This window comes from Leptonychotes weddellii, chromosome 9 (genome assembly GCF_054177405.1).
Source record: "Leptonychotes weddellii isolate Sample4059 chromosome 9, ASM5417740v2, whole genome shotgun sequence".
NCBI classification, from domain to species: domain Eukaryota; kingdom Metazoa; phylum Chordata; class Mammalia; order Carnivora; family Phocidae; genus Leptonychotes; species Leptonychotes weddellii.
The window spans coordinates 56169138-56196934 of record NC_138377.1 but is presented as its reverse complement, the minus strand read 5'-3'; the positions used below and the strand labels follow the sequence as shown (position 1 = coordinate 56196934).

At 44.9% G+C, this 27797-nt stretch overlaps 2 protein-coding genes across 3 annotated transcripts in view; both read right to left on the bottom strand.

Moving 5' to 3' along the window:
• EGLN3 (egl-9 family hypoxia inducible factor 3) overlaps window positions 1–21672 on the bottom strand; it is a 26330-nt gene extending 4658 nt beyond the window's left edge. The window contains exons 1-3 of the mRNA XM_006748618.3: window positions 21002–21672; window positions 2195–2314; window positions 467–603 (exon numbers count right to left, since the gene is read on the bottom strand). Of these exons, the coding sequence (XP_006748681.1) occupies window positions 467–603; window positions 2195–2314; window positions 21002–21358 (614 nt within the window). The 5' untranslated portion in view covers window positions 21359–21672. The remainder of the gene's footprint in view (window positions 1–466; window positions 604–2194; window positions 2315–21001) is intronic.
• The window catches only part of SPTSSA (serine palmitoyltransferase small subunit A), a 975882-nt gene that overhangs the window by 542347 nt on the left and 405738 nt on the right, over window positions 1–27797 (bottom strand). The window lies entirely within an intron of this gene.

Below are 27797 nucleotides of genomic sequence, written 5' to 3'. Positions count from 1 at the left end.
TTAAGGGAAAGAAAGGGTAAAAAGGAAAAGAAGTCGGAACAAATTCCTCTCTCTTTATTCAAGGTTCTCTCTCTGTTTGCAATAGGCAACTTGTAAATTCATCCAGAGTTAACCATCAGAATTCCTGATATGTGAGGGCCAACATTCTCTAGGGCTACTTCAACGTTAGATTTGTTTCAGGGAGGAGTGGCAAAGGAAGAAGGGAAAAACACTGTGGGAAATCTGGAATCCACCACGCTCACCTAATGGAAAACAATTTGTTAATAGTTCCATTTGACATTAGGTTTTGTGAAGAACCTAAGGAATCTAGTTTCCCCTTTAACTGTGATTGCCTTCTAACAGGTTTGCTATCAGCCTTGGAGTGTGATTGGTCCCTCATATACACAGGACACAAGTTTAGGGACTTCTCTGGGAACTGGGTTCTATACAGAGGCTTCTGAGGAGGAATCATGGCCCTGGCTATTACCTGGTCGCATAGGAAGGCTGGACTTCATGTGGGTTCCGGCGGTCTGACCAGAAGAACAAGAGTCTGTCAAAAATGGGCTCCACATCCGCTATGAATGATTTCCCTTCTGGAAATATCCGCAGGACCCCACCGTGTAGCTGAGGGCCAAAAAGGAGATGGATTATTTCCTAGCCTCACACATAATTGGCTAACAATGATATTTCAGCCTCATCTGGAAACAATGCCATCTTCCAACCTCCAGTCCGGGTGTGTATTACTCCCAAAATTCTCTCCAACCTTACACCTTGTATTTCATTTTATTTCCAACTTAGCTAGTCGTCTCTCCTTATCCACTCATACGGAATGAAGCCTTCCTGCCCCCAGTCATGAAACCCGTGGACACAAAATGGAGTGCTATTAGGTCCAATCACACAAACCTGTCAACGTCTGTTTTTGACCTACAAAAACCCACCGGCAACTTCATATGGTTCCATCTAATATTAAGAACTTCCTAGGATAGTCATCACACATAACATCCCCTTCAATTAGAATTTACGGCTTTCTTTTGAACTCCTCCAGCTCCTATGTGATCTCATCAGCTGGAAGTTACCTCTTCTTTTTCTGAGCTCAGACTACCTTATCTACACTTTTTAGTACATGCATCACTCTCTTCCTTGATTTCTTTTTAAAAATATGTACACCCAAATCTCCGGCTGGGATAACCATATTAAGGTAGAATCCAGGCCTCACACATCAATGCTTCTACACAGCACAATGCCTGACATTAACAGGCACTCAAATATTTGTTGCATGATTTCATACTTCATGATTTATTATCACTGACCTGATAACTTTACTCTCTTGCCTATAACACTACCTTTCAAGATTTTAAAAGACAACTAAGGGATGTATTCCAATCATGTTACCAAATAGGGAGAAGAGACATCTGACTCACTGGTTTCCCAGGTTTTGTTTCCCTGGCGCCAGATAAAATATCCTTGTGCTTTAGGATGACCAGTATCTGCCCCAATGAACAGGACATGGAGATGCAAAAGGTTCAAATGCCAAATGAGCTTGAAAAGTTCTCTGACTTCTCAGACTCCTAAATCATCCTTAAGTTTCAGAAAGCATACAAATGCCAGACAAATGTCTGTAAGCGTGGAACCAGACTTCATATCTCTATCTATCTATATGTTCAAAAATACAAAAATAAGCCAGAAAGCCTCTGACCTTCCCAAACCATGGTGAGCCATGGCAAGCGGCCACCGACAAGCCATACCACCCCAAGAGGACTGTGTGGGAAACCTCGCTTGGGGCCGGTTTCATATCCTACAGTTAGTTCTATTTTTGTGGAATTCTCTCACAATGTTGCTGCTGGAAGGAAGAAGTATGTATCTTTCTGTGCCCTGAAAGTCCTATCAGCTCTGGATTAGATCCCCCCCCAAAAAATTGATCGCCATTCCTAAAATAATAGATTACCTTCTCTTTATCAACCACCCTTCCCACAACCTAGTAATGACCCTCCCTACTGCCCCCCACCCCCGCTGCCCCCCACCAGATTAACTTCATATCCATTATTTTCGTCTGATCAACTTAAGTACTAACACCATAGTAGGAAACAAAAAGTAAATGGTGAAGTAGAAAAGATTCATCTGTGGGAATTATGAATTCCAAACCCTCCTCTAAGTCATCTGAATTCTTTCCGTAGAGTTTCTAGCCCCACGTTCTACTCCCTTTATGCCAGAGTACCTTGGCATCCCAATTCTTGTTCAGATAGTAGATGCAGGTGATGCAGCGGCCGTCGCCGTTGGGGTTGTCCACATGTCGAACATAACCTGTCCCATTTCCTGGGTAGCAAGCCACCATTGCCTATGGAGAAATCCCAAGAAAGCTGGTTAAACAAAGCCGAGACCATCTTCTCCCACCGGGGAACAGCTGAGTAATGCAGTCTCTTTGGGTGCTATGTGACATTTACAGGCGGCCATGGGCTTCTTAATTGCATGGACAGTACATAAATCGAGACTCATCGTCGTGGTGTAAGATTAACAGCCAAGTTATACCTTATGGCTCAGCCCAAGTGGAAAGTGGTTCAGCAATATTCCCACAGTTCTAGAACACTTCAGACAGTAACCCAGCTACATCATCATGAGGATGCCCTGCTTTTCTCCAATCCTCCTCTTTGAAAAAGCAGATTCTGGGTTCCCATCCTAGACCCACAAAATCAGACTCACTAGGTAATGGAGTTTAGGGATTATGCCTGGTATAATAAGTACTCCTGAATCACCGAATCACCGGCTGTCTTAGAACAATGGCTAAACATCCGTGCATTGACAAAGAGGTAGGAACCAATCACAAAGGAGGAAAAGATCAGGCTTGCTCAATAAAATGCTTAGGACAGAAAGAAGAGGGAAAGGTCAGTCAGAAGGAAGGAAGCTGTGCCCCAATTTGTTACCACAGGCAGCACAATCAGGTCCAATTCATAGAAGAAGCCACAGACACATCTTAGTATGTTTCTCAATGCTCGTCTTCTTGCCTACTGGTAACTATCACATCAGGCAATAACCTGAAGTTCTTCTCTTCCTTTGCCCAGGCACCACCTGTAACAGCCAGGTGGAGGAATAAAGTAGAAAGCCATACAAACAAATCCTACTAAAAATTACTATTAGAGAATTACTATTAAGCAGGTATCAAACCTCTAATTGTTCCATGGGAAAAGTATAGCAAGGAATAGAAAACAATGGGCAAAGTGCAAAAGCTAGTTCTCTTCACAGGACACTGCCTTATTTCTCAAATATTTCCATAGGGATGAGACATATGCAGGGAAGATACCGGAATTGACAACATAAGATGAGGAAAGGGATATTTTTCCTATTTTGTTGGCTGAGGCATTCTTAGTGCCTAAAACAGTGCCTGCCACAAGGAAGGTGTCTGTTAAAAATTTGATTAAGTGAATAAATAAGCAAATGGCTCTGTCCTCTAAAGGATAAGAGGTCTCTGTCATTTTTTTTAAGATTTTATTTATTTGACAGAGAGAGACACAGCGAGAGAGGGAACATAAACACGGGGAGTGGGAGAGGGAGAAGCAGGCTTCCCGCCGAGCAGGGAGCCCAATGCAGGGCTCGATCCCAGGACCCTGGGATCATGACCTGAGCCGAAGGCAGATGCTTAACTGACTGAGCCACCCAGGTGCCCGGTCTCTGTCATTTTACTTTAGAGAGAGCACAAGTCCGGGGAGGGCGGGGGGGAGCAGAGGGAGAGGGAGAATCTCAAGCAGACTCCCCATGGAGGAGGGAGCCTGATGCAGGGCTCATTCCCAGGACCCTGAGATCATGACCTGAGCTGAAGGCGTAACTGACTGAGCCACCCAGGCTCCCCAAGATTTCTGTCATTTTTAAAAACCTATCTTCAAACATACACTTAGTGATCCAGTTGGTATTTTCCCTCATGAAGGGCAGGGCTGTTTCGCTGGTAAAACGATCAGTCAGGTAGAGGCCCAAACTAAGGCATTAGTGGCTCAATGAATCAGCTTCAATGCTGTGGCCGCCAAGTCACTCCCAGCAGCAGCATGAAAACATGAACAAAGCATGGAGCTTCAAAGGCTTCACGCACGTGTCATACTAGAACAATCAGGCTTAACAGCAACTTGGCTTTAACAATGATCGTAACACTTAAATCACCATCCCTCATGCGGCTATCAATCCCTGCATCCTGCCTCTGAACATCTACAGTGCCAATGCAACGTCGTATCTTGGAGCTGAAGTGAGCCTGTTGGCCTGAACCTCGTCCAGAAAGTGGAATGTTGAGGCCACTGCAATCAAGATTTAACAAATGATGGGACCACCAAGCAAAGGATGGCTTGGAGAAAGCTGACTGGTAGCAGGCGGAAATGATGGGCTTGGCCGGGAAGAAGAGATAAATGAAGTCACCTATACTGACTAGGGAATTACTCATCCCTGGGAGCAGCTATTAGGATAAGAGCCACCACTGAGCCAGTAATGAAAGTCACTTAAGCCACAAACAGTTATAGGCTAGATTCCCTACCATCTAAGCCTCCCCCCACTGTGAGGCCCTGAAAAGCAGCAGTGCTCCATCAATACTATATAATCTTATATTCTTAAACAGCCCTACTCTACAGAAAAGGTCAGTGGTCTGGATGCCTGCCATCTGGTTCCCTCAGCAACTGATTGTGTGATCCCAGGCCTAGTTTTTTTTTCTAGAAGGAGGGGCACAGGTTGGAGGGCCTCCAAAGGTCTGAGACTCTAGCTAAGCAGCAACCCCAGAAGGAGCAACAGGGTTCTTCAGGGCAGTATGAAGCACCTGTCTGCCACAGAATTCAGTTTGCAGTAAATACTGAAAAAAGTAGATACAAACTCACAGTAGTACCTCCTTTACGAATACCTGCATCTATAAAACACACACGCAGAAAAAGAGCTAGCACCTCCCAGGGACTTATTAGCACAAAATTCCTAAGTGTCAGCAAAGTATCTGATTGCTTAGGGGAGGGCAGCAGAGGGAATTTTTCTGGCCAGAGCCAATCTTCACCCTCTCTCCTGGTTTCTGAAGCCACAGCATCAAATCTGAAACAATGGAAGGAAATTATTGTGGGCCTCGGTGGGCCCGTCGAAACTACACAGGCCAATTTTATCAGTTTTTTCTGGACAAGAGCCATAGGAGATAGGTCTTGGCTTGGGCACGTTCCCAACTATTTGTTGGTCTCTGACACAGTCTAGAACCAGGAGGCTAAGGATGTGTTGAGAAGCAACGCTCCCTTCAACAGTCATGCATTTCTGTGCCAATTTGTGCAGAGGACAGTTTAAACAAACCCCAGAAACGGATCAGTTCAACTGCAGGGCTATCTAAGCCTCATCAAGCCTGGGAAGGGATTTATAACATATAAAGGCATCCACCATTTCTTCCTCTGACCCTGTTGTGCGCCCCACCCCCTCAGTCCCCCCTCCCACCACCCCTGGAGGCCTTTCTAGAGCTTTGTCGCAAAAGGAAATGAGTGGAGGGGTGAACGCCTCCCAGGCTAGCTCTAGACCAGAGCTAGGTGCTCTAGACCAGAGCTAGGTGCTCTAGACATCTAGGTGGCCACATTCAGGCAGGGACTGTCTATGCATTCTTTGAAGATGCGCACAGATACATAGAATTTTAATAGCCAAACCCAAGTAACAAAATCTGTTCCCCAAAAACAGAATCGAAAACAGTGGTTCTATTGGAGAAAACAGTGGTTCTATTGGAGTTATTGCTGAGCTGGCTTCATAAGAAACTGTATCTCATCAATCCCAAAGGTAAGGTTGGAAAATGAAAGTTGAAGATTTCCATTCCAATGCCTAGACAGAATGCTCTTGACTGAAACCAGCCACAGCTTGACTGCATGTATAAACCATTTTCAAAAAGTGCCATCGGCAACCTCCACTGTCCATCCAGCGATGATGATCATTTCAGACCTGCAGGTGGGAAGGGGGCACATCTGACCCATCCAGCCTCCAGTTAGACTAACCACTTCCCTAATAACAATCAACGACCTAGATTTTGATGGAAACGTATTTCACATCATTCATGACTTTGGAGTCAGATTCACTAGTATGACTTGGTCTTAAACAAGTTATAAAGTGGTCTTTTATGTAAAATTTAATTTAGCAAATTAAAATATTAATCAATTCATTTTAATTGTAAAATTTGCAATCAATGTGAATCCATTTTAAAAAATGAGTCAAGAATAGCATAACTTCAAAGCTACCTGGTTGAGTGACCTTCAAACCCGTATTTTGGTCCACTGCCAAATGCTAGACCCCTCTAACTGCTAGACAGAAATGCCAGTCCGTCTTTGTAAGGATTTGCTTTGAATTATGAATGATCTTGAGCACAAGCATACTTTGAATAAAATGCAACCTAAATACAGGATAGCCTGTATTTAACCTCTTCATACCTCAGTTTTCTCATCTGTAAAATGGGCTTATGGGGACTGAAGGAGTTAAGTTGTGTAAAATGCTGAGTGCAAGGCCCGGCATACACTAAACGCTGCTTCTTTAGCTATATATATTAAGCTATTCCCCTCAGCCAGGGCTTCTGAATGTCTCCTCTTCAGGGACCGGACTCTACTTAAGTGCTCTGTAGCTTCAAATCCAGGACTGAGTAACTCAAATAGCTTTTGGCGCTTCCAAGGAACATAAATGATTAAAGCCAATCAGGAATACATGTGTCAGAACTCCGGTGTGTGCACTCTGCTGCCTACAAGCAGGCAGTCTGCTGTCCTTTGTAACGAAGGCCCGGTGTTCCAAATCTGCAAACCTTAGGAGAGAGACAGGCAATGGACCCAGATGTGCATGTAAACTCTCTTGAACAGTTTTTATCCCAATTTTTTAATCAGGGCCACTAAAAAATACAACAGGCTGTACTCTGAGGTCACCGTCTGTGGTCTCCTAAGCAGTCAAGCTACGCTGGGACAGTTCCTGAGTGCCAGATGGGCACTCCCCCATCTCTCCTTGCCTGGCTCAGATGCATCCTGTCCAACAGCATGGCATCATCCTTCAATGCCATCCACATTCCACAGGCCTCCTCCAGTCCTCCCCCCGTGTCGGCTCTGGACAGGGTCCTTCCTCTCTCCACCATGAGACAATTAACTACACGGAGAACCCGATGTGTAAAGACTTGAGAAGAAATACAAGAGTTTCCAGAAAATGTCACTCTGCAAAGTTCACACCGCTGTCAGTCCCATCCTTCATCTGAAAGTGAACCAAAAAAAGCAAGCTCTCAAGGTGATGATGAACCGCTCATAAACAAAAAAACTGCTTTAGAACCTTTTACATTCACTCTAACTTCATTCAGGTTGGCATGAAGAAATTAGTTGTAGATAACGTAGGCACTTTAGAGAAGAAAGTAGGAAACTCCGCAAACTGTCACGAGTTATCTTGGCATCTTGCTTGTTATCTAGTCTGTTGGTTAAGAGCAAACCTAGCTATTTCCTTCTGCCTAGTGCTTCTAGTTAAAGACTGATGTAACAAAATGAGGAAAAAATAGGAAATATGCTTTTGGCGGGCAATAACGTGAGCTTTGGCCAACTACTGTGTTCTCCCTCCCAAAGTTTCAGTATCCGACCAGACAATTCAGGGGAGTCAGAACACCAGACAAACGACAACTGTAAGGTAAGTAATCCTTTCAACAAACCTCAAGTTATTCATTAAAATGTTTTCTGCTATTCTATTTCTACACTGAGAACCACTTCTGCCTTCCTCATTTGTTCTAAATCCACACTAAAAATACTCCTTCCTGGAGCACCTGGGTGGCTCATTCAGTTAAGCATCTGGCTCTTGATCTCAGCTCACATCTTGATCTCAGGGTCCTGAGTTCAAATCCCACATTGGGCTTCACGCCGGTTGTGGAGACTACTTAAAAAAAAAAAAAAAAAAAAGCCTCTTCCTGAACCCAGAGCACTGTGACACAAAACCTCACTTTCAGTTTAGAGCAATAATCATCATGCCCCCCATGAATGAATTTTGTTGAAATGCAAGAGCTTTGGTAATTCTGAAAATGAAAAGTAAGAAGGTCTAACCAATTCTCAGTTGCTCTGGTGATGGGGATCTATCCACCCCTTTCCGGTCAGGTGAGAGCATCGTGCCTGTGCGGGTAGGAATTTACCATCTTCACTTGAAAACCTGTCCCCAGGTAGACTTTTCCATCCGTGCCCTTGTTCTGCTCTACTATGAATTTGGTCCTAGCTCTGGGATCATCCAAACCACCACCAACTACCCAGACTCTAGAACCTTCGATTTAGTTCTCCTAGCTCAGTGATGGCAGTTTTACCAGATACCAAAGCCCCTTGAAATTCTTCATTAAAGAGTTAGGCTCCCACCCCCACCCCAAAAATATGCACGCACCACACGCACGTGCACACACACACACACCGAAGCCTGCATAAAATCACAGGGGATTCACAGGCCTGTAAAGTCTGACTGCACTAGATCAAGATTCTATTCCAGGGAATCCTGCACTTCGTGCATGAACTTGAGTGAATCACCCTCCCAGGAGAAGCCATTGAAACTCTGCAAGGCCAAGAATTTAAGAAACTATTGTCATTCCTTTCTGGATTGTGGTTAATTCCTCTCCTTGGAGAGGATTCAGCCAGAGCTCTGCAATTAAGCACAGTAAACAGGCCGGGAAGCATCGACATATCAATACAGGCTGTTTGGGTTTGCAAAGGCGGCCCTTCCCGCGAGGCCTGGCTCCCCGCCAGCAGGGTGCCGGCTGAGTGACAGGGCTACGTGCGCTGCGTGAGGGTGGCGGCCAGCCCACAGCCGAGCACACCGCAGGGCAGACTGCCGAGGGAACCGGCACAGGACAGCCCTCCCCCGGCGCTACCCGAGTCACCAGAGAAATGTTTTGAATAAGGGCTTCCTTGCACTTGTGAAATCAGCAAAAGTCAGCCAGCCTCAGGGTGAAGGACATTAAGAGAGGCCTTGAACCGTATCCTTTCCGATGCCGTTCTCCTCACTGTATCAGCTGCCCTTTCCTGAGGACCTACGCAGCCAGCTGGCACTTGGGGTGGTGCTTGCCACATACCGCCCCGTTTCGCGTCCTGATTCTGGGGAAGGTGAGCAGCAGCTCGAGTCTCCCGGCTCACAAGTTCTCGGGAAAAGTCATTAAACCCCTGCAACCTCCAAGTTACCGTCTTTGTATAGAAAAACCAATTCATGGGTAATCCTTAAGGCAATATGGGGGTAGGGACTCACAGTATTTAACTTCTTTTGTTGTGAGAAACAGCCTTCTCAGAAAAACAAAACTTTACCTGCAGCTCTCAGAAAGGCTCTGAGAATAAAGAGGAAAACAAGAATGTTTGTGGTTGCAGGACTGTCAGAAAATTAAGTGTGGCTGTCCTTAAGTTCTCATCTGCCATGAAGCCTCAAATATGTTAAGGGAATCCATAACTCAAATATAATTGGTAAGACAAGATTTTATAAGCGGGGTAATAAAAAAAAAACAAAACTTACCAGTCAAAACACATGAAAAATGCCTTGCAACAATCTTCTTAAAGCTAAGAAAAACCAGGCAAACACTTTACCAGGAATTCCCTAGGGGCACAGCAACTATGCTGGAAAAAATAAAGTCAGAGAACTTTCTAGGAACCCAGATCTTATATTTACATGTGCCCTTCAGCACCTGGAAAAATACATCTGCTCAATGAAAGAAATGACACACAGCATATCAGTTGGAATTAGAACCTATCACATTCAGGAGACACACTGATTTACTGAACAAACATTTGTATAGTGCTTACTACGTGCCTGACACTGTTCTATGTGCTCCCTGAATAGCCCCCCTCATTCAATATTCTTAAGTAACCCCATATGGCAGGAGACATCCTTATGTCCATTTTACAGATGGGGAAACTGAGGCACCAGAAGGTTCGGTCCCTTGCCTCTTCGAACCCAGTTTGTCTGGCTGCAGAGTGTGAGGCCTCCATCATCAAGTCATGCTTCATTAGCACCACTTACCTAATGTCTACCATGAACCAAATCATCCACTTTGGGGGGTACAGAGATCTTCAGTTCTCCTTTAAGTATTTGAATCCCTCTCACCCTTGCCTAGCACCCTTTCCATAATCATAGAAAACCGTAAAGGGCAAAAAAAAAGACAAAAATATGAAAAAGGAGAGTACTTGGTATTGAGTCTGTGAACGAAAGCTCCAAGATGGTTGGGGCGGGGAGGGGCTAACAAGAGCACAGGGCAAAGGAGACTGACTCAGTCCTGGTGCAAAGTACCAGCTGTCCACATGGTTTTTGCTTCAGCTACTCCCACAGCAAACTCACTCCCACTCTAAACTCTCTGCAGCCCCAGCACAACCCACATCTGCTTTGGATGCAATTGCTCAACAATTAGCCCAGGTCATCCCCAGGCTGCTCTTCCCAGGCCCAGGTTCTATGGGAGGAAATCGGCGTCTAGGGACCTTTCCTTGTTAGCTCAGGTCAACACCAGCCACGGTTTTCACACTTGTTTCAAAGTCAGAAGATAAATGAGCAAGGAAGAAAACATTTTAAAGGAAATACAAAAGTGTTTTTGTCAAAGGAGCGGCACCTGGTAAACGCAAAGGAATGCCAGAGATGAGATAAGCTGTCCTTACTCACACGCAAAGCTTGTTCAGGAGACAACTCCAGTAGTACCTTGTCAACCGGAATCCACTGTATACAGAACTTTCTCACAAGCACGTTAACTAGAATACGCTGGATACAGACCCACTGAGGCCTAGGGGAGGGGTCAGATCCAGAGGGGAAACTTCGAAGAGTAGCAAGTAAAAGGCTCCTCTGAGAGCAAAGTAGAAGCTATTTGGGGGAGCGGCAAGGGGACTAGAAATAAAGGAGTGGCTGGCTCTGAATCTGGGGGACAGGGGTCATTAATTTATGTGTCCCCATGTTCTTCCAAGGAATATACAAAGCCCCATTTCACAAACATAGGGTGAGAAACCCGAAGTAACTCACGGAACGTTACAGAACTAAGCATGGTCTTTCCACCACTAAACACTGCTTCTAAAATATCAGGAAGCATCTGTTAACTGAAAACTGGGGCTCTTATTTCCAGAGCAACCGCTTCAGCTCCAAGATAAAGCAACAAGGTTGATTCTCAGATGACTCTCCTGACTCACCAGATACAGACTCAAACCCGTAACTGGGGAATCAAAGGCCTCCGTGCGGAAGTAAGAAAAGGCCAAGCAGCAGCTACTCTCCGCCCTTCTCCAGGTCCTATCCTTGATTCCCATCAAGCTGGATTTGGTTGTCAGCGTTCCTCCCCACCCCCAAAGAGCTCCTCACCTCGGCCTTCTCAGGTCTCCCATGGGGCAAGCCATCTGACCCCAGAGGGCCAGACACCACCTTGGGCTTCCGTGTGGGATTCAGGGGGAGCGCATGACAGCACATAACCAAAGCAGTCTGTGCTTCCAGTTTGTGCTCATCCAAAATCACGAGGATCTTGTCTCCTTCCTCCTGGTGCCTTCAGCTCACACTTCTCGCGAGACTCTTGGGCCCGTGAGGGCGGCAATACCCTGCGGTCATTAACAAAGATTCTTCCTCCCCCCCCTCCATTTAACGTGAGCAGGAGGGAATCAGATCCAAACCACGCTCCAATGCTGGCTCTAGAAAATTTAAGTTAACTGATACAAATAACAGAAAAAAAGTGTCTTAACATGTTGACAGGTGGTGGGTTTTTCTCAAAAGATCTCCCAAATAAACTTCACGTGCTTGTATGTTTTCCTCGTAGCAACGAATAAACTCAGATCTGAGCCAACCACTGAACTCTGATTTTCTTACTAACAGAAAAAGTGTAGGAAGATATAGCGCCCTCCCCTCCCTCCGTTTAGCCTCCTCTTATTCATTTCACTCAGTGTTTCTCAAACTTCAGCATGTGTGAGAATCACCTGGAGGACTCATGAGCTTCTGATTCACGAGGTCTGGGGAGAGGCCCAAGAACTTGCATTCATGGCAAGTTTCTAGACAATGCTGATGCAGCTGGTCCAACGACCCCACTTTGCGAACCATGGCGATTCCGTGGCAAAAAACAAGAGTTTTTGTGCAACGCCTCACCCAGGATGGTAAAAGGTGGAGAGTCATTAGTCACTGGCGCTGGTTGATCTGGGGAGGCTGGTGGGTAGATGGAGGAGGTGGTGGGCACAGCAGGAAGCGAGAGGGATTCCTCAGGCAGTTTCTGGCACAGGCTTGGCAGTGTGATTCCTAAAGCTGGCAGGGAACATTCCAATTGTAACTCTGGGGCATTGCTGAGGATTACTGTCATGTCAGCGCTGGAGTGTGACCGCGGGTAGGAGTCTCTTCGGGAATCAAATAAGAAGCACTGAGGGCACCTATTTGTCCTCTCAGATGGAAATTCAGTCTCAATTTTCATTTAATTCCCTATAATCCCGGAGGCAGAGAAATAGTATCGTATCCATGGTATAGACGAGGAAAGCAAGGCTCAGAAAACGGACTTGCCCCAGATCACGACGAGATGAACTAAAATGTAAAATGCCCATCCTAGGGCCTAGTGGTAGGTACCAACTAAATTAAAAAATTAAAATATAAAAATAAAAATCCATCTCACTCATGCAGAAACGGAGATGGAGGTCCTGAGACACCACTTGCCAGAGCCAGGATCAGAAGCCAGGGCTCCAAGCTCACGGTCCTGGGTTTTCTTGCTTCCCGGCGCCAGCCCCGTAGGTACGAGCTGCCAGGATCCAGGCGTGACTTGGGTATTTTCTGGGGCCAAGAATAAAATTTCACAACGGAGAAAAAAAACCTCACAAAGCCAAAGTCTTGTCTTTGAGATGCTCCTTCATAGCATGTTAATATAATAAAACATTTAAACACTTTGACATCAAATTAGGGGCCACACTGCGAAATCTTTTTTTCACCTAACAAAATATTTATAGCTTTTTTGACACCCTGACAGCCTTTGAAATCAAAGTTCCTTTTGAAGATGAAATTAAGTCAGGCACCTATGAATTGTAAGAGACTATTCCGAGGCACTAGAAGTATATATCAAGCTTAAGAGTCTCTGCCTTCAAGGAATTTATAAGTAAACGGAGGGTAAGGTAACTAAGTAAGGAAGGAAGTAAATACAAGTACCTCTGTATGTAGCAGGGAGGCTTGGCCTGAGCTACCCACAGAGTTCTGGGAAGCAGAAGGCGCTAAGATGGATTCTGAAGAGCAGAAGACAACAGGGAAGCTCAGTGTGCCTGGCAAATCAGCTTCCAGCATTTCAGGGAGTGGGAGGGAAGGGAAGTCGGTCAGCAGGAGATTAAGTGTAGAAGGGTCAGATGGGGTCAAATGGGGTCAGACATGGAAGGCCTTAAATGACATGGTAAGAAGTTCGCAGCACGTACGGTAGACACTGGGGTGAGAGCATGGTTGGGTCTGCTGAAAGCATGGAGGCAACATGATTAGTGTTGGGTTTTGGACTACTTACAGTCTGGCAAAATCACATTAAAATGGATCACAGGGAGAACAAGAAACAAAGGCAGGTGATTTATGGTTAAAATAAGTCTCTTTAAAATAATTCCCTCCTCAGGGAGTCCTACTATGAAAGCAAAACAAAATTTAGTTAAAGGAAGAAGAAAAAAAAAGACAAGACCTGAGGTCCCACAGTCAACCTAAAACAAAACAAAAACAAAAATCCAAAACAGTCCAAAATAGGCCAAATTTGAACCAATAATATTGCGTGTTCCCGCCGGAGTGTTCAATTTTTTTTTTGTTTTAAAAAGCTGGCTCAGTCAGTAGAGCATGGGACTCTTGCTTTTGGGGTTGTGAGTTTGAGCCCCACGTTGGGTGTAGGGGATTCCTTAAAAAATAAAATCTTAAAAGAAATAATTAAATAATTAAAATTAAGAATAAAAAAATAAAAAGATTTCGCTTATCCACCCACTCCGGTCATTCAAATTAACCTGCAAAACAGTATGAATCCGAAAGAAGCCATCCAAAACACCCAAAAGCACACACACAAAAAAGACTCCCTGTCAGTTCTGTGGGGGGGGTATGGAGCTCTCTGAGTAATAGTCCCTCAGGTTTTTAACTAGAAAGATGGCGAGAAATAGGAGGGGCCTGGAGGGAGGGGCACAGGCAGAATCTTTGTTCTACGTGTTGTGTAGGGAGAACACACAGCAAGCTCCCGAAGAAGTGCAGACTGTTTAAAATGGTATATCCTTACTACTTTCAAGCAATGCTCAAAAGAGTATTATCTTGAATACTTCAAAACAACTTCAAGTTCCCCCAGCAGAACCAAAAATAGATGTCACTGACACCTGGAATTGAGTTTGTCATTTTGTTTTCTTCCCAGTGAAAAAAAACCCAAGACTACCATCATATTCTTTGATCCTTTGTAGCTTGGAACTAGTTTTATATGGTAATAGCATTTTGGCCTCATTTTGGAAGGAAAAAGAATATTTAGTATGAAATAGGCACAATTATTCCAGAACTTGAGAAACACTGATCACTATAACTCCTGAAGGATAAAAACCTGGCGTGGCCTAATAAGGAGGTATTCACATGGCACAGAACATGAGGGACGCTCAGTAAGGAGGTACCGAATGAATCCAGTCCCAGATCTGAAAGCCCACATCATACGACCGTACACCCACATGTCCGTAAATCTGGGATCGAGTTGGGGGAGGGGGTGAAAAATAAAACCCTCAGTCACTCCCAGTTCACCAAACCAAGAATACGAATGTAACCCATAAATCGCGATCAAAAGAAGATACAAAATTAAGGTAAGTGCCACCCTGGTTTGAGATTAAGATAATCGAAGGAAACGGGGTATAAATTCTATGTATAATGAACCAAGCTAACTAATCTCGCTTGGCAAACAGACACATGGCTCTGAATCTGAGCCAAAGCAACGGCTCCTGGCCACCTGCCAAAACTGAATTCCTTAGTCTGGCATCATAAAATGATTTGTCTGTCGCATTTACAATTCCAGTGCCTCTGGATTCCACTACCCGCTGGGTACCCCTGGCAGTTGCCCAGCAGAATACATCTGAACTATCATTACTGTCAGAACGTCAGCATTTGACAAACACTAGAGAAAAATGACACCCATTTCTTAGAGCAATATTACTTAACAACTACAAAGTGCTACTACAAAGAAATGGTCAAATCTGTTGCTGTAATAATTAACAAAGAATGAATAACCTCCAGAGTGCTAAAGCTGCAAGCTGCTTCCTGGGTGCTCAATAGACTTGGGTCAAAATGTCACTTAATGTACCCAAGGCCACAAAGGTGTGTCAGAGGCAGAGGTCTTGCCAAACTGAGCAAACATGGCCCACAGGAAAGGTCCTCCACGTTTTATCCTGAAGGGCACAATGCTGGGGTGCTTGGAGATGCTTCTCATACGTGCTCTGCTCATTATGGGTTAAACTCCACCCCACCTTGGAGCTTCCGCAGAGAAATCTTCCATACATGGTGTGTTTACGGAATGGAGTAGTAACATGCGAGGCTGCTCGTTATTTACAAATTTGAAATTTTTCCAGCCAGAGTCAGGATACAGGAAGGAATTTACAAATTTTGCTTAAGCTGAGCAAGGTCAGAAAGGGAAATAATTCATGACACCCAAAAGTCGAACGCACGTAATTCCACCTAAGGTGTTTATCAATTTTAAGTCATCACTATATTTAAAATTCCCAAATCACATGCTGATGTGGCTGAATTAACCTAACGACCCTGTCTCCTAGTCTACCTGACTCATGAAGCAAGCCCCTCTCTAAAGCACCTCTCTTTGCTCAGGCCCAAGACACACCCCGATCCCTTCTCTGAGGGCTTGCATAAGACCTCATCTCTCCAAATACAAAAACACCTTACCTGCTGAGTGACTGACGGACTGGATAGGTGTGATTTCTCATACCTTTCCAGCTCTAAAGACCTGTATTATTAAAGGTCTGTGTATTTTTGGTCACTTCTCATTTTAAGTAAACAGAGAAACTGTTGAAAGCCCAAAGAAGAGAAAACAAAAAATGACAAATCAGTGTACAAGGGGACTGTTTAACCAGAAAAAGAGAAAGCAAAGTTGGTGACAACCATCTCACCCCACTCTGTTTTCAGCGTACTTCTTCTCTAGGTGGTTTTATAATCACTTTCTACCTCCCTTGGCCTGTCCGTGTACAGGTCCACCGCAGTGCAAGGCATTTAATGATTTGTGGATAAATAAACTGATACCCGCTGATTTGCCACGTCACTGAAAGCAGATAAGGTGTGGTGGAGTGGCCAGGGGCCCAAAATTGAGCAAAAGAAATTACAAGGTAAACACACACACACACACAACCCTACTGTCTTTTCCTTGCTCCCATGTGTCATTCAACAAAATTGACCAAGAACATTATGAAAACTCACCCAATGGGGAAACTTGCTTCCCTGTCACTGAGGTTGTATCCTATAAATTATTTCCTTGAATTAATGTCCTTCCTCCAGGAGCTAAGTTATTTTGAAATACAAAACCTTTTCTAGAAATTCCTCACATCCTTACAAGAAGATATTCCAGGGCTTCAAACTCAGTGACTCGTCCCCCTAAAATATCTTCTTCACAGATAGTCTTTTAAGATCTTAATTACAGAGACACCGTGTATGGTGTCTAGTCCTCAAACACCGTGCTCTTTAAGAACGGGACCTGTCGTCAGCCCTGACAACTGTGGTTTCATAGGATTCGACATTCCCACTACCACCCCGAACCCAGGCTGACAGGTACCCCGGACCAAGGTGAAACCATCAGACTTTACTCCAGAGAATGAAAACAGGGATTCTGGAATGTTAGTTGAGTCTCTGCTGATCTCAAACTGAGGCTGGGTGGCCATTGTGAGGCAGCCATCTTGAGCCATATGCATGGAGAAGCAGCCAAAGCTAGATGGTAAGTAGGCTGGAGCAGAAATTAAGGGCACATGCAGAGAAGCAAAGATGAGGGCCATAAAGCTCTGGAGAAAACAACTAACACACCAGCTGTCCTTCGGACTTTCGGGTTCCTGGTTCATGGCCCCAGTCTTCTGTGAACCCTGATCGCATTTCCTGCACTTGGATCCTGAGACACATCCTGATCTTTGAGTGTATTATGCTATTTTTGCTTAAAGTAGCTTGCAGCCATAATAAGCTCCCTTGAGTAAAAGATATTCCCGATATCACGTGAGAAAGGTGGGCTACAACTGTTACTGCTCAGCAGCAAAGGGACAAGCCCACTACCTTGCAACCCATTTTCTTTTACTCATAACTTACTGCTGAAGTCATCTTTTGTCTGTGCTGCTTCAGGCGGGCTGATCTATCTGTTCACAGTACAACTCCCATGACCCCACTGTCCAGAACTACTCCGGTCAGGGATCCTCACAACCAACCTTGTTGGCAAATACTTTTCCTGCAAATAACAGTAGGAAAACATTGGCCCAGCATTCCACTTTCTTCTTCAATGTTTGGGTTTTATCTTTTTGCTGTTGTAAGCTTGAGGAATTAATAGAGTGGGAAGTACAGGATCCTACCGTTCGGAAGTACACGGCAATGGAAGCTCTATGAGGCAGGGATTATGCCTATTTACCTTGGTATCCCCAGCCCCTGCACAGTACCCCGCACAGAGCGAACGCCACTGCGCAAATCAAAGGACAGAAAGGAGAGTAGTCAAGAACCCAAACTCTGGAGTCAGACAGATCTGGGTTAGAATTCTAAATTCTAAATCTTGCGCTTACAGCCTCATAACATTCACGAGGGCACAGAATTCCACTAAGAATTTTATGTACGTTACCTTATTTAATGCTCCTTCCCCCCAAAAAGCTTTAAGGTATTATTACCCCTCGTTTTACACTCGGTGAAAAGTAAGCAATTTACCTGAGGCCACAAAGTTCCCGAGCCCTAACACCTAAGATAAACTGCTGCTTACCACTCACTTTGTGACCTTGGGGGAACGACTCAATCACTCAGTTTGCTGAAGATTGTGATTCTGAAGACTAAATCAGATAGACAGTGTTTATAAAGTGCTTTGCACAGTGCCAGACCGGGCAAACTGCTCAATAAAAAGTAGTTATTATTCTTAAAGTTACTAAGTAGTGAGCCTACACTGAGATGCTTCAAGCAGGAAGAACATTTGGTTCCATAAATTACACGTTCTCTGGAAAACAGCCATTTCCAAGATCTAGGCAGCCAAAGTAAAAGGAGCAAATTTTGACCAATGTTTATCTTGGATATGGTCTAAATTCTCCAAAAGGCAGTAATAGATAAGAAATCTCTTGACGGCCTGGAAGCAATGACCATGCTTGAAGTTAGGGGGCGCCATGCTGCTGTGCATTTTAGGAAACCACTTCCCCAGAGGGTCTCCAGCACCCTTGGATCTTTCTCCAACAAAGTGGAGGAAGATAAATTCTGACTGGTAACAACTTTTTTTGGCAGAAAGGGGGAAGCCTTTAATATTTCTTTCCATTCTCTTCCACGGTTTCAACTTTAGGTCCAACATGTATGTTTCTATTTTATTCCCAATGCCTTTGCTTTTGCTTCACTGAGATAAAGGGCATTCTTGCATTATTCAGTGACCTTTAAAAGTCCAAGGAAAAAAAGTATTTAATTAGGATGAGCCGGTTAATACACATAACCCCAAGAAATATCTAAAAAAACAACTGGTCTAAAACAAATGTATAAACTGGCGATCGTTGAAAATGGGTCATAGGAGCATAACTCATTACACCAACCTCTGTTCCTCATATACACGTTTGAAATTTTCCATAATAAGACATCATAAATAAATTTTGAAAATAAGTGTACACATTCTACCTTTTAAAAATTTAGTTTCTACTGAAAACCTGCTTGGAGGATGCAGCAGGAAACTGGGTTTATGTCACTACTCTGGGAAGCAGCACAGAGTAAGGCACTCAGTTGAGGGAAGAGAAGAAAGTTAAATTAATGTGAAACTAATGTAAATCATGTAGATGCTTTAATAAGACCCAAGGGCACAAAGCTAAGGAGAACTGTGTAACAAGCAAATCAAACTTTTTATTTTTGACTCTAATAATTGTTTGCTCAAGCCTGGTTTACATTTGGCTCCAGTTGGCCACGGAATATCCCAACCTAGAGGTGATTTTTCTAAAGGACAGGAATGAAGAGCTTTGTGCCAAAACAACCAAAGAAAAGCTGGAGATCTAGGTATGGACAAAAGATGAATTTCTCTTTTCAATTCAGTGACTTTCTGAAAGGGTTAACTGAGAAGTTATTTGTTCTACACAGAAGATAATCTATAACTGAAGAATCTTATCTAGAGATCTTTCTTTTTCCTTACCCAGACGTACACAGTGTTTCTCATTCAATTTGTCCAGCCAAATCCTAGCCTACAACCCTACCACGGACAGTCCTTTAAGTCACAGGTAAATACAAATCCTTAACTTTCAAATTTGTTAGTGACATCTTTCTACCAATTAATTCTGACCTCCCTCTGAGCAAATTACGTTCCCAAAATGCCGGGGGGGTAAACTTCTTAGCACCTGAGTTGAAATGAAACTTGAAAAACTGATAAGAAGCCATCTGCTCTTCCAGATTGAAGCAACAAGCACTTTGGTAACACTGAGGCTAGCCCTTCACCCCCCCAACATTCCCGCCCCAGGAGGCAAGGTCACTCAGTGCAAAAACAAAACTAACCAAGACAAATGGCTTTCTAATCATCCAAATGATAAAAGAGTAAAGAAACACTTCAACGTCAACCTTCTACAGAGTCCAGGTAACTGAATTTTCCCCAAATCAAAATTTAGAAAGCAGCATTTTCTCCCAAGATTTACTTTATTCGTGTCTGATTAATAAGTGCTCTCAGACATTCTATTCCTGTCCTCCTGGCTTGAAAGGAATACAGCAATGTGTTTTCTCCCCTACTCTGTTCCCCCACTCCAACGTCTTCCTTCCTACACATTGCCAGTCTTCACCACTTGCCCTTTATTAAAAGTGTCCCCTCAGTCTACGAGACAAATGAGACGATAATGGTATGTTTTATCAAAGGGTCAATCTTGAACTGAGAAATACTACACGTGTTGTTAAGAATGGTGCCCCTTTCTTCTCATGCTAGCACGCTGTGCCTCACTGTGTTAAAGTTCTCTACAGCTCCCCGTGCACCTTGACCAGTGTGCAATAAAAGGGCAAATCTCTCAGAACTGCCACCAGAAAAGCACTGGATTATCATTTGTAGAGAAGACTGATAGCCGGACTATCCCAAAGTAATGTACATGGACCTACATCGCTGTACTTCACGTTCCCATAGTTCTGCCAATCTACCTGTAAATGTTTCCAAGGTAAATTACCACCCAGGGAGTCACTTCTGGCTGTGTGAACAAAAACATGGTCTCTTCCCAGAGGTACTTGACTTCCTTCTCCCCATCACTTAACTAGTTGTTTTGAGTGGATCTGATAGTTAGGAAAGGGAAGATGGTGGTGTAGGGCTCCGCACCAGCAGCAGAGAATCTTCTAATCAAGTGGGTGATCTCCAAGTGTCCTGGATGCAACAAGCCAAGGGCACCACTCACTCAAATGTGAAAAGCAGCTTTACTCTTTCACAGGTCAAACTTTCTTCACACCTGCCAAACTCCACACACCAAATGTCACACTGAAAAATCACAACTGTCTCCAGAATTCTTGAAGAGTGCTTTTTTTTATTTTTAGGAATACCCTCTGAACACAATGAAGTACAATAGTAGGTGACTTTAAAGTGGCCATTTAATATCATGAATTCACACATGTCTCAGATATTACGCAGTGTTTCGAATAACCTGTCCCTCATCTGGACCTTTGGGAACCTTCACGTATTAAATTCAGAACAACAACAAAAAAAACCCCACAGCTTGTCGGGTTTGACCCACCGGACCCATTATTTCAGTTAACAGGTCATCCTAACGATACACCTGAGTCCCTTAGCATGGATTTTCCCTCGGAGGAGGGGTGGGGGAGGGGGAGCCAGACCGACTGCTCGCTCTCGGTGAAAAACTAAAGTTCCCTCGCAGCCCTGCGAAGGCAACAGACAACGGGCTCCGAAAGTCCCCGGTCCCCGCGGGCTACAGCGGCGACGGGGAGCCCGCGCGCGTCCTACCTTGGACCTTTCCTTGACGTAGTATTTGCCCAGCCGGCTCCCGCAGTACAGGATAAGCCTGTCGATGAGGGACAGGAGGAAGCTGATGGCCTCGCAGCCCTCCTCGTTGCCCCCGATCCACGTGATCTGGTCGCCCCGCAGGTGCCGCTTGGAGACGCCAGCGCGCGGCCCCGCCAACTGGCCGTCCCGCAGGGCCCCGTTGCAGTGCAGCTGCTTGACGCGTTCCAGGACGCAGTCGCCCACCACCTCGCCGAGGAAGTTGTCCAGGTAGCAGAAGCCCACCTCGTGCAGACAGGGCACGATGTACTCCAGGGCGATTTTCTCCAGATCCAGCCTCATGATGTGTCCCAGGGGCATCTCGCCCTCAGAGCCGAGCTCGGGGATCCCCAGCGTGCACGGAGACCCGGAGCGACCGACGCGCGCGCGCGCAGCCGAGGCGCGGGGAGCGTGGCCCGGGGTTCAGCTACCTGCGGCGGCCAGGATCCCCGAGCCGCCGCCGCCGCGCCAGGAAGAGGGGAAAGTTGCGCGAAACTCTGGGAGGAGCGATCCTTTCAGAGACCAGTGGGAGCTGCGCGGGGCTCCACGACCCGGCGCCGGACTGGCCCAGCGAGGAGTCGAAGGGCCCCTGTTGGAGATGCCGACCCACCACTGGTGCAGCGGCGGCCCCAGGCGGGGAGAGGCTGAGGTCCAGCCCCCAAGCCGGCCGACTCGGCGCGTCACGGGCCCCGCCCAGGCCCCGCCCCGGGCCCGCCTCCGGGACAGCCCTCCCCGGGCCCGTCCCCCGCTCCCGGGCTACCGCTGCCCGGCGCCAGCCTCGGTTGTTTGTGACCAGAGGAGGGGCTGGAGAACATACGGAATTTTTAGACTGAGATCGATTTGCATATGTTTGGCATAAAATCGCATCACAAACTTGAAAACCTGGATCTCAACTCTGAAAATGTAAATGAAATTAGCACGGTTTCCGGCCACGTTCTGGGCTGGTCACCTCTTGAACAGAGTAACATACTCCGGAACAAGTATGTGTATTCAACAGTGATCTCGTTCTAGCTCTACCTGGTGCCTTTCCTTGCCTCTGCTGTTTGACCCAGGTCAGGAGACTCAAGCCACTGAGAGATTGGGAGAAATCCAGTTTTAACTAAAATTAAACATTGCCCCATTGTCCCCAAAGCCCTGTGTCTTTTCAATGGGGGTGTGGGGGGAGGGAAAGAAGCAGATGTGCACAATGAAGAAATGCAGGATATTATCTGATTGAACCCTGAAAATGCTGTATTTTGCTTTGCTGGATGTTTTCATCGACTTCTCTTTCAAGCTTCTTACTCAAAAAGGGTGTTCTGAAAGTTTGCCTTCAGAATTAATCACATGCTCATGTTAACAGCCATCTAGGTATATCCCCCAAAAGACAGACTAAATTCTAGGTCTCCAATCTCACTTTTTCTACAAGAAACTACACTTACATAGGAGGGATGGACACCACCTAAAAGACTTTTTAGTTATCCAAAAGTAAGCTGACTGCTTTATGGGTTTCTTTCATTCCCTTTCCTACCAAACACCAGGGATTAGAATCAGGGAAAAAAGACTCTTAAATTACATGCAAAGTCATTTCCATATTCTAAATTTTACATTAGATTGCATTCAGGTTCTTCATTTAAATGGAACAAAAGAATATACAAATTTTACAGGTATTGTGTATTTTGTACACAATCCTCTACAGCTTTTTCACTCTTATTCTCCTTCCAATGGCCCTCTCCACTCTGCATGCTAGGGGAGAGATATGAAAGGAAGAAACAGAAATCCTAGCCAAAAACAAAGAGTAGAATAGGAAAGGCGCTGCTGCTACATGATGGAAAGAAGCAGACAGGGGCACTTGGTGGAGCAAGAACCTGAGGAATGTTCTGGAGGAGCGGTCAATAAGAAACCTTTGGTGAAACTTCTGTTATCCTGCGAGGAGTTTCTCTGCCAGGATGGTGATTAGTTGGTACTGTTAGCATGACCCTTCAACAGGAGCTGCACCAACTGGGGTAAAGTCTTGACTTGGCCAGCCTCAAGGAGCTGTTGTCCAAATTTCCACAGCAGCTTCATGATGACAGGGGCCCATCCTCCTGGGACCCCCCCCCCTCAGTCCCTGGCACCTAATATGTGCCTGATAAATAGTTACTGGGAACCTGGTGTGCAACCCTGAGCCATGGCAACCTCCACGAGGGTTTGGGGGCATGTCTGGACTTGTCTGAAAGGCTACAAGAAGGGTCCATTTGCTTGAGGACCTGGGGAACGTCCCCAGAGAGAAGCCACTGGAAGAGTGTCTGGCAGATCAGCCTGGTCCAGAACAAAACCGTGGAGGCAGGTGAAGGAGGCAGTTGGGCATTCTGCAGGGTATTTGTCTCTTGGCTTTGTCTCCCCATCCAGCCATGGTAAATGTTCAAGTCCTGGGAGCAGGAGACCTAAAGCGAAAGCTGAAGGACTGACTTCATCTGTGGCAAGGAGGGAAATGGAGATGCCATACCGAAAGGGAGGAAGGCCCTTCTCCCACTTCTGCCGGATCGCCCACGTAGCCAGGAACTGCTCTGGCCCATTCAGTGATCTCCTCTAGGGGCATTATGGATACTGGGGTAACCAGGAGAGCTGTGGCCTGAGGTGGCCTGCATATGGGCCCTGTTAGGCCGTGGCTTGTAGTGTTTGCAGCTTTGGAGTCTGTTGTAGAGCTTAGAAATTGATACCCTGAATGGAAAAAGGAGGAAATGACAGATAATCCTTGGTAGCTGGCTGAAATTTTTCTAGCTAAAACTTCTCTGCAGATAACACCTGACACTCAGAGGAGTAATTAGGAGGGAATTTACAGAGGGCTGGAAATCTGCAGTAGCAGGTGGGGGAAGTGGCAGTCAGCAAAATACAGAAAATTGCGTACCCATCTCCCAGGATGAACATATCGACCCAGGACTTTAAATCCCAGGACTGGGTAAATTTGGCTTACTAGGCAACCAATGTTTCAATAGTTTTAAAGCTGCAACTAGTCTAGTTGTAACTAGAACGAGAGTCTATAAACAAGTTCTAGTGACTGACAGCCTTCAACCGTTCTAGATGATTTGGTTGCACAATGTGGGCAGTTTAGGAGGGTGTTCAATCCCTTGTCACCCTTCCTGCTCAGCAAGGGCGCCTATTAATCAAGCCTCCCCCCACCAACCCCGATCCACTTGGGGCTGCCAGCACCGCACTTGGCAAAGGGGCCCGAGATACTATGCCTGGCAAAAAACACAGTGTGTGATTACACAGAGGGGAGCAGACTGGCTGGAGCCGCGTGCAGACTCAGAGGCTGAGCCTCAGACTGGCAAACCCCAAGCTGAGTGTTAAAGTACATGTGTTTTCGTTATTTACCCATTGATTTGTGGCATTAGAATAATATTAAGAGGCTTTTCATATCCATAACTAAAACAAATTAATGTCCATGTCATTTAATTACAATAATCTTATCTTCCAGGGTACATGTGCGGTATGGATGCCGTTATTTTCAAGCATGTGGTTGAGTCAGGGAGAAAGAAGCATGTTGAATTTCTTTGCCTTCGGATGTGAACTGAAAGGGATCCTGGTGGCCACTCAGTCCAACTTCATTTTCCCACAGATGAGACAACCAAGGCCCCAAGAGGTTGGACATCAGCTCTTAAGTAAGGAGCCTCTGGTAAGTGAGAGAGGAAACCTAGAATGCCTCTTGTCTTCTCAACTAGAACAAAGAGAGCGCTCCCTCTCATCCTCTTATGTATTTGGTTGTTTTTTTTTTTTAATGAGGTAAAAGTGACAAAACATAAAATTCACTTGTTTAAAGGGAACAATTCAGTGGCACTTAGTATATTCGTATGTTGGGCAGCCACGGCCTCTGTCTAGTGCCGAAACATTTGCATCACTCCGAATGAAAACCCTGTACACGCTAAGGAGTTACCCTCCCAATTCCCACCTCCTCCCAGCCCCTGACCACCACCAGTCTGCTTTCAATCTGGATAGTCCCCACAAGTGGAACCACAGGATATGGGACCTTTTGTGACTGACTTCTTTCACTTGGCGTGTTTTCCAGGTTCATCCATGTTGTACCATGTATCAGTACTTTATTCCTTTTTATGGCTGAATGATACTCCACTGTACGGATATAACACTTGTGTTTATCCATAAGCTAGTGGACATTTGGGTTGTTTCCACCTTTGGGTTATTTTGAGTAATGCTGTTGTAAGCATACAAATGTAAGTATTTGAGTACCTGCTTTCAGTTCTTTGGGGTATATATCCAGGAGTGAAATTGCTGGGTCATGTGGTAATCCTATGTTTAACTTTCTGAGGAACCACCAAACTATTTTCCACAGCACCTGTAACCATTTTACATTCCCACCAACAATATGGAAGAGTGGGAGAGTTCCATCACATCCTTTTTTATTTCTTTTTGTTTTTTCTTTTTTTTTTAGAGAGGGAGACAGAGGCAGTGGGGCGGGGCAGAGAGAGAGGAAGGGAGAGAAATTTAAATAGGCTTTACACCCGGTGTGGAGCTCGACATGGGGCTCAATCTCACAACCCTGAGATCATGACTTAATCAAGAGTCGGACACCTAACTGACCCACCCAGGCGTCCTCCTTTTTTTTTTTTTTTTTATCTCTGATGAACGCTGTCTACGTTTCTTCTGCCCTTTCAGTGTCCTACTGTGCCTGAGGTTCCCTCTCTCCTAGCTGCTACCCGAATATTCTTCCTTGTGTTTTTGCCATGACACATCAAGGGGTTGTGTGTCCTTACATTGAATGACTTCAATGTGGGCAAGGGCTATCTTATTTGTAACATTTACCACATTCCAGGCACTGTGTTAAATTGTTACAAATATTACTTCCCTTAATTCTGATGACACCATCAAGAAATAGGTACTATTATTATTATTCCATATTGTGAAGATGATGAAAATGAGACATAGAGAGCCTAAGGAACTTGTCCAAGTCACAAAGTAAGAGAGTATAACCACACTGGACAAAATCGGAGAGATTCCAATGCAGTAAAATCAGGGGAAAAATCACTTCGAGCCACTTGCTTGGCATAGCAATGTTTTCACCCTTAAGTCCTCTTTTTTTTATATATAACTCTTAATTATAACACTCTGCAATGACAATTTTAATTATTGGTTCCCTTACTGATATTTGGTGCAGAAGGGAGATAAGCAAAACTTACCATAAATTATTTAGTCAACTGCATTAAGAGTAATCTTTCAAACCTCCAAACTACAAATTAAGATTTGCTCCTTGCCCCATTCCACCAGTTATGGCCCATTGTTTCCAGGAATCCCACATAAATCCAGTGATATACAGTCTCTTGACAGTAGTCAAGTAGTCCTTGGTAATAAGCCACACCTCAGTCCACTGGATTGCGTGGCTTACCCTTCAGGACACACAAAGTGCATTTAATTTAAATGGAGCTGGTGAAACAAGAGGAGAATGCCTGAAGGGAATTTATGCTCCAGCTCCCTGCTATGAATTGGATTTAAAGGAAGATGCATATGATTATGTCCCATTCCCTGTGAGTCAAGCCATCCTACTCCTTTCCAGGTCTAGGGGGATGGCAAAGAAAGTGACTTTCTATATGTGCTTTTTGTTTTGTTTTGTTTGTTTGGGTTTGTTTGTTTGTTTGTTTGTTTGTTTTAGAGGGGAGTAGGGGCTGAGGGAGAAAGAATCTTAAGCAGGCTCCGCACTCATTGCAGAGCCCGACACAGGCTCGATCTCACAACCCTGAGATTATGACCTGAGCCGAAATCAAGTGGAGGCTTAACGGACAGAGCCACCCAGGTGTCCCTATATGGGTTAATTGTTCTAACATATGGACAAGCTTAAGCCTCTCTCATTTGCTCTTTGATAATTCAGGCCATGCGCAGATTCTGGGAAGTGTGAAATATCAGGAATCTTCATTAATATTTTCCAATTCAACTCCTGCTTAAGCTGAAAATGTTTTAAAAGCATTTGCTCTGGCTAAAAACATGACACTGATCATAAAAATACAGCAGGGTCAAGTTTATATTAATATGGAGTATTTTAAAAACTGTTTTATGCTTAATTTCATAAAGCCTTTTCCAAAAGTGTTTTCATCCATTAGAATTTCACAGCTTAATGTATCATATTTTTTTTAAGATTTGTATTTATTTGTCAAAGAGAAAGAGAGAGGGCACAAGCAGGGGGAGCGGCAGGCAGAGGGAGAAGCAGGCTCCCCACTGAGCAAGGAGCCCGATGCAGGACTCGATCCCAGGACCCCGAGATCGTGACCCAAGGCAAAGGCAGACGCTTAACCGACTGAGCCACCCAGGTATCCCTTAATGTATTGTGTTTTTAAAAACCTTTGTATTTTAGAGTAGTTTTAGATTTACAGGAAAGTTGTGAAGATTTATAGAGAGTTCCCATGTGCCCCATGCCCAGTTTCCCCTATTAATACCTGATTTAGTACGGATATGGTATATTGTCACAATTTATGAACCAATATTGATACGTTATTTTTAACAAAAGTCCTTACTGTATTCAGACTTCCTGTGTTTTTACCTAATGGCCTTTTCCTTTTCCAGGATCCTGTTGAGACTGCACAGTGGTTGAAATGAGTTCACAGTGTTTTCAGGAAAGTATAGACCAAGACAGTCTTCTCAGCCCTTGGGCTCCTGCAGAAACTGCAGGAACAGATACCAGGAATTCATGTCATGAACAAGGCAACAGGCTAGTTACCTAACGTTAAAAAATTACCTTCTTCCCATCCTACCAGCCCATTGTGGTGGCTGAGCCTTGGTGGCGCCATTGAGAGACCCT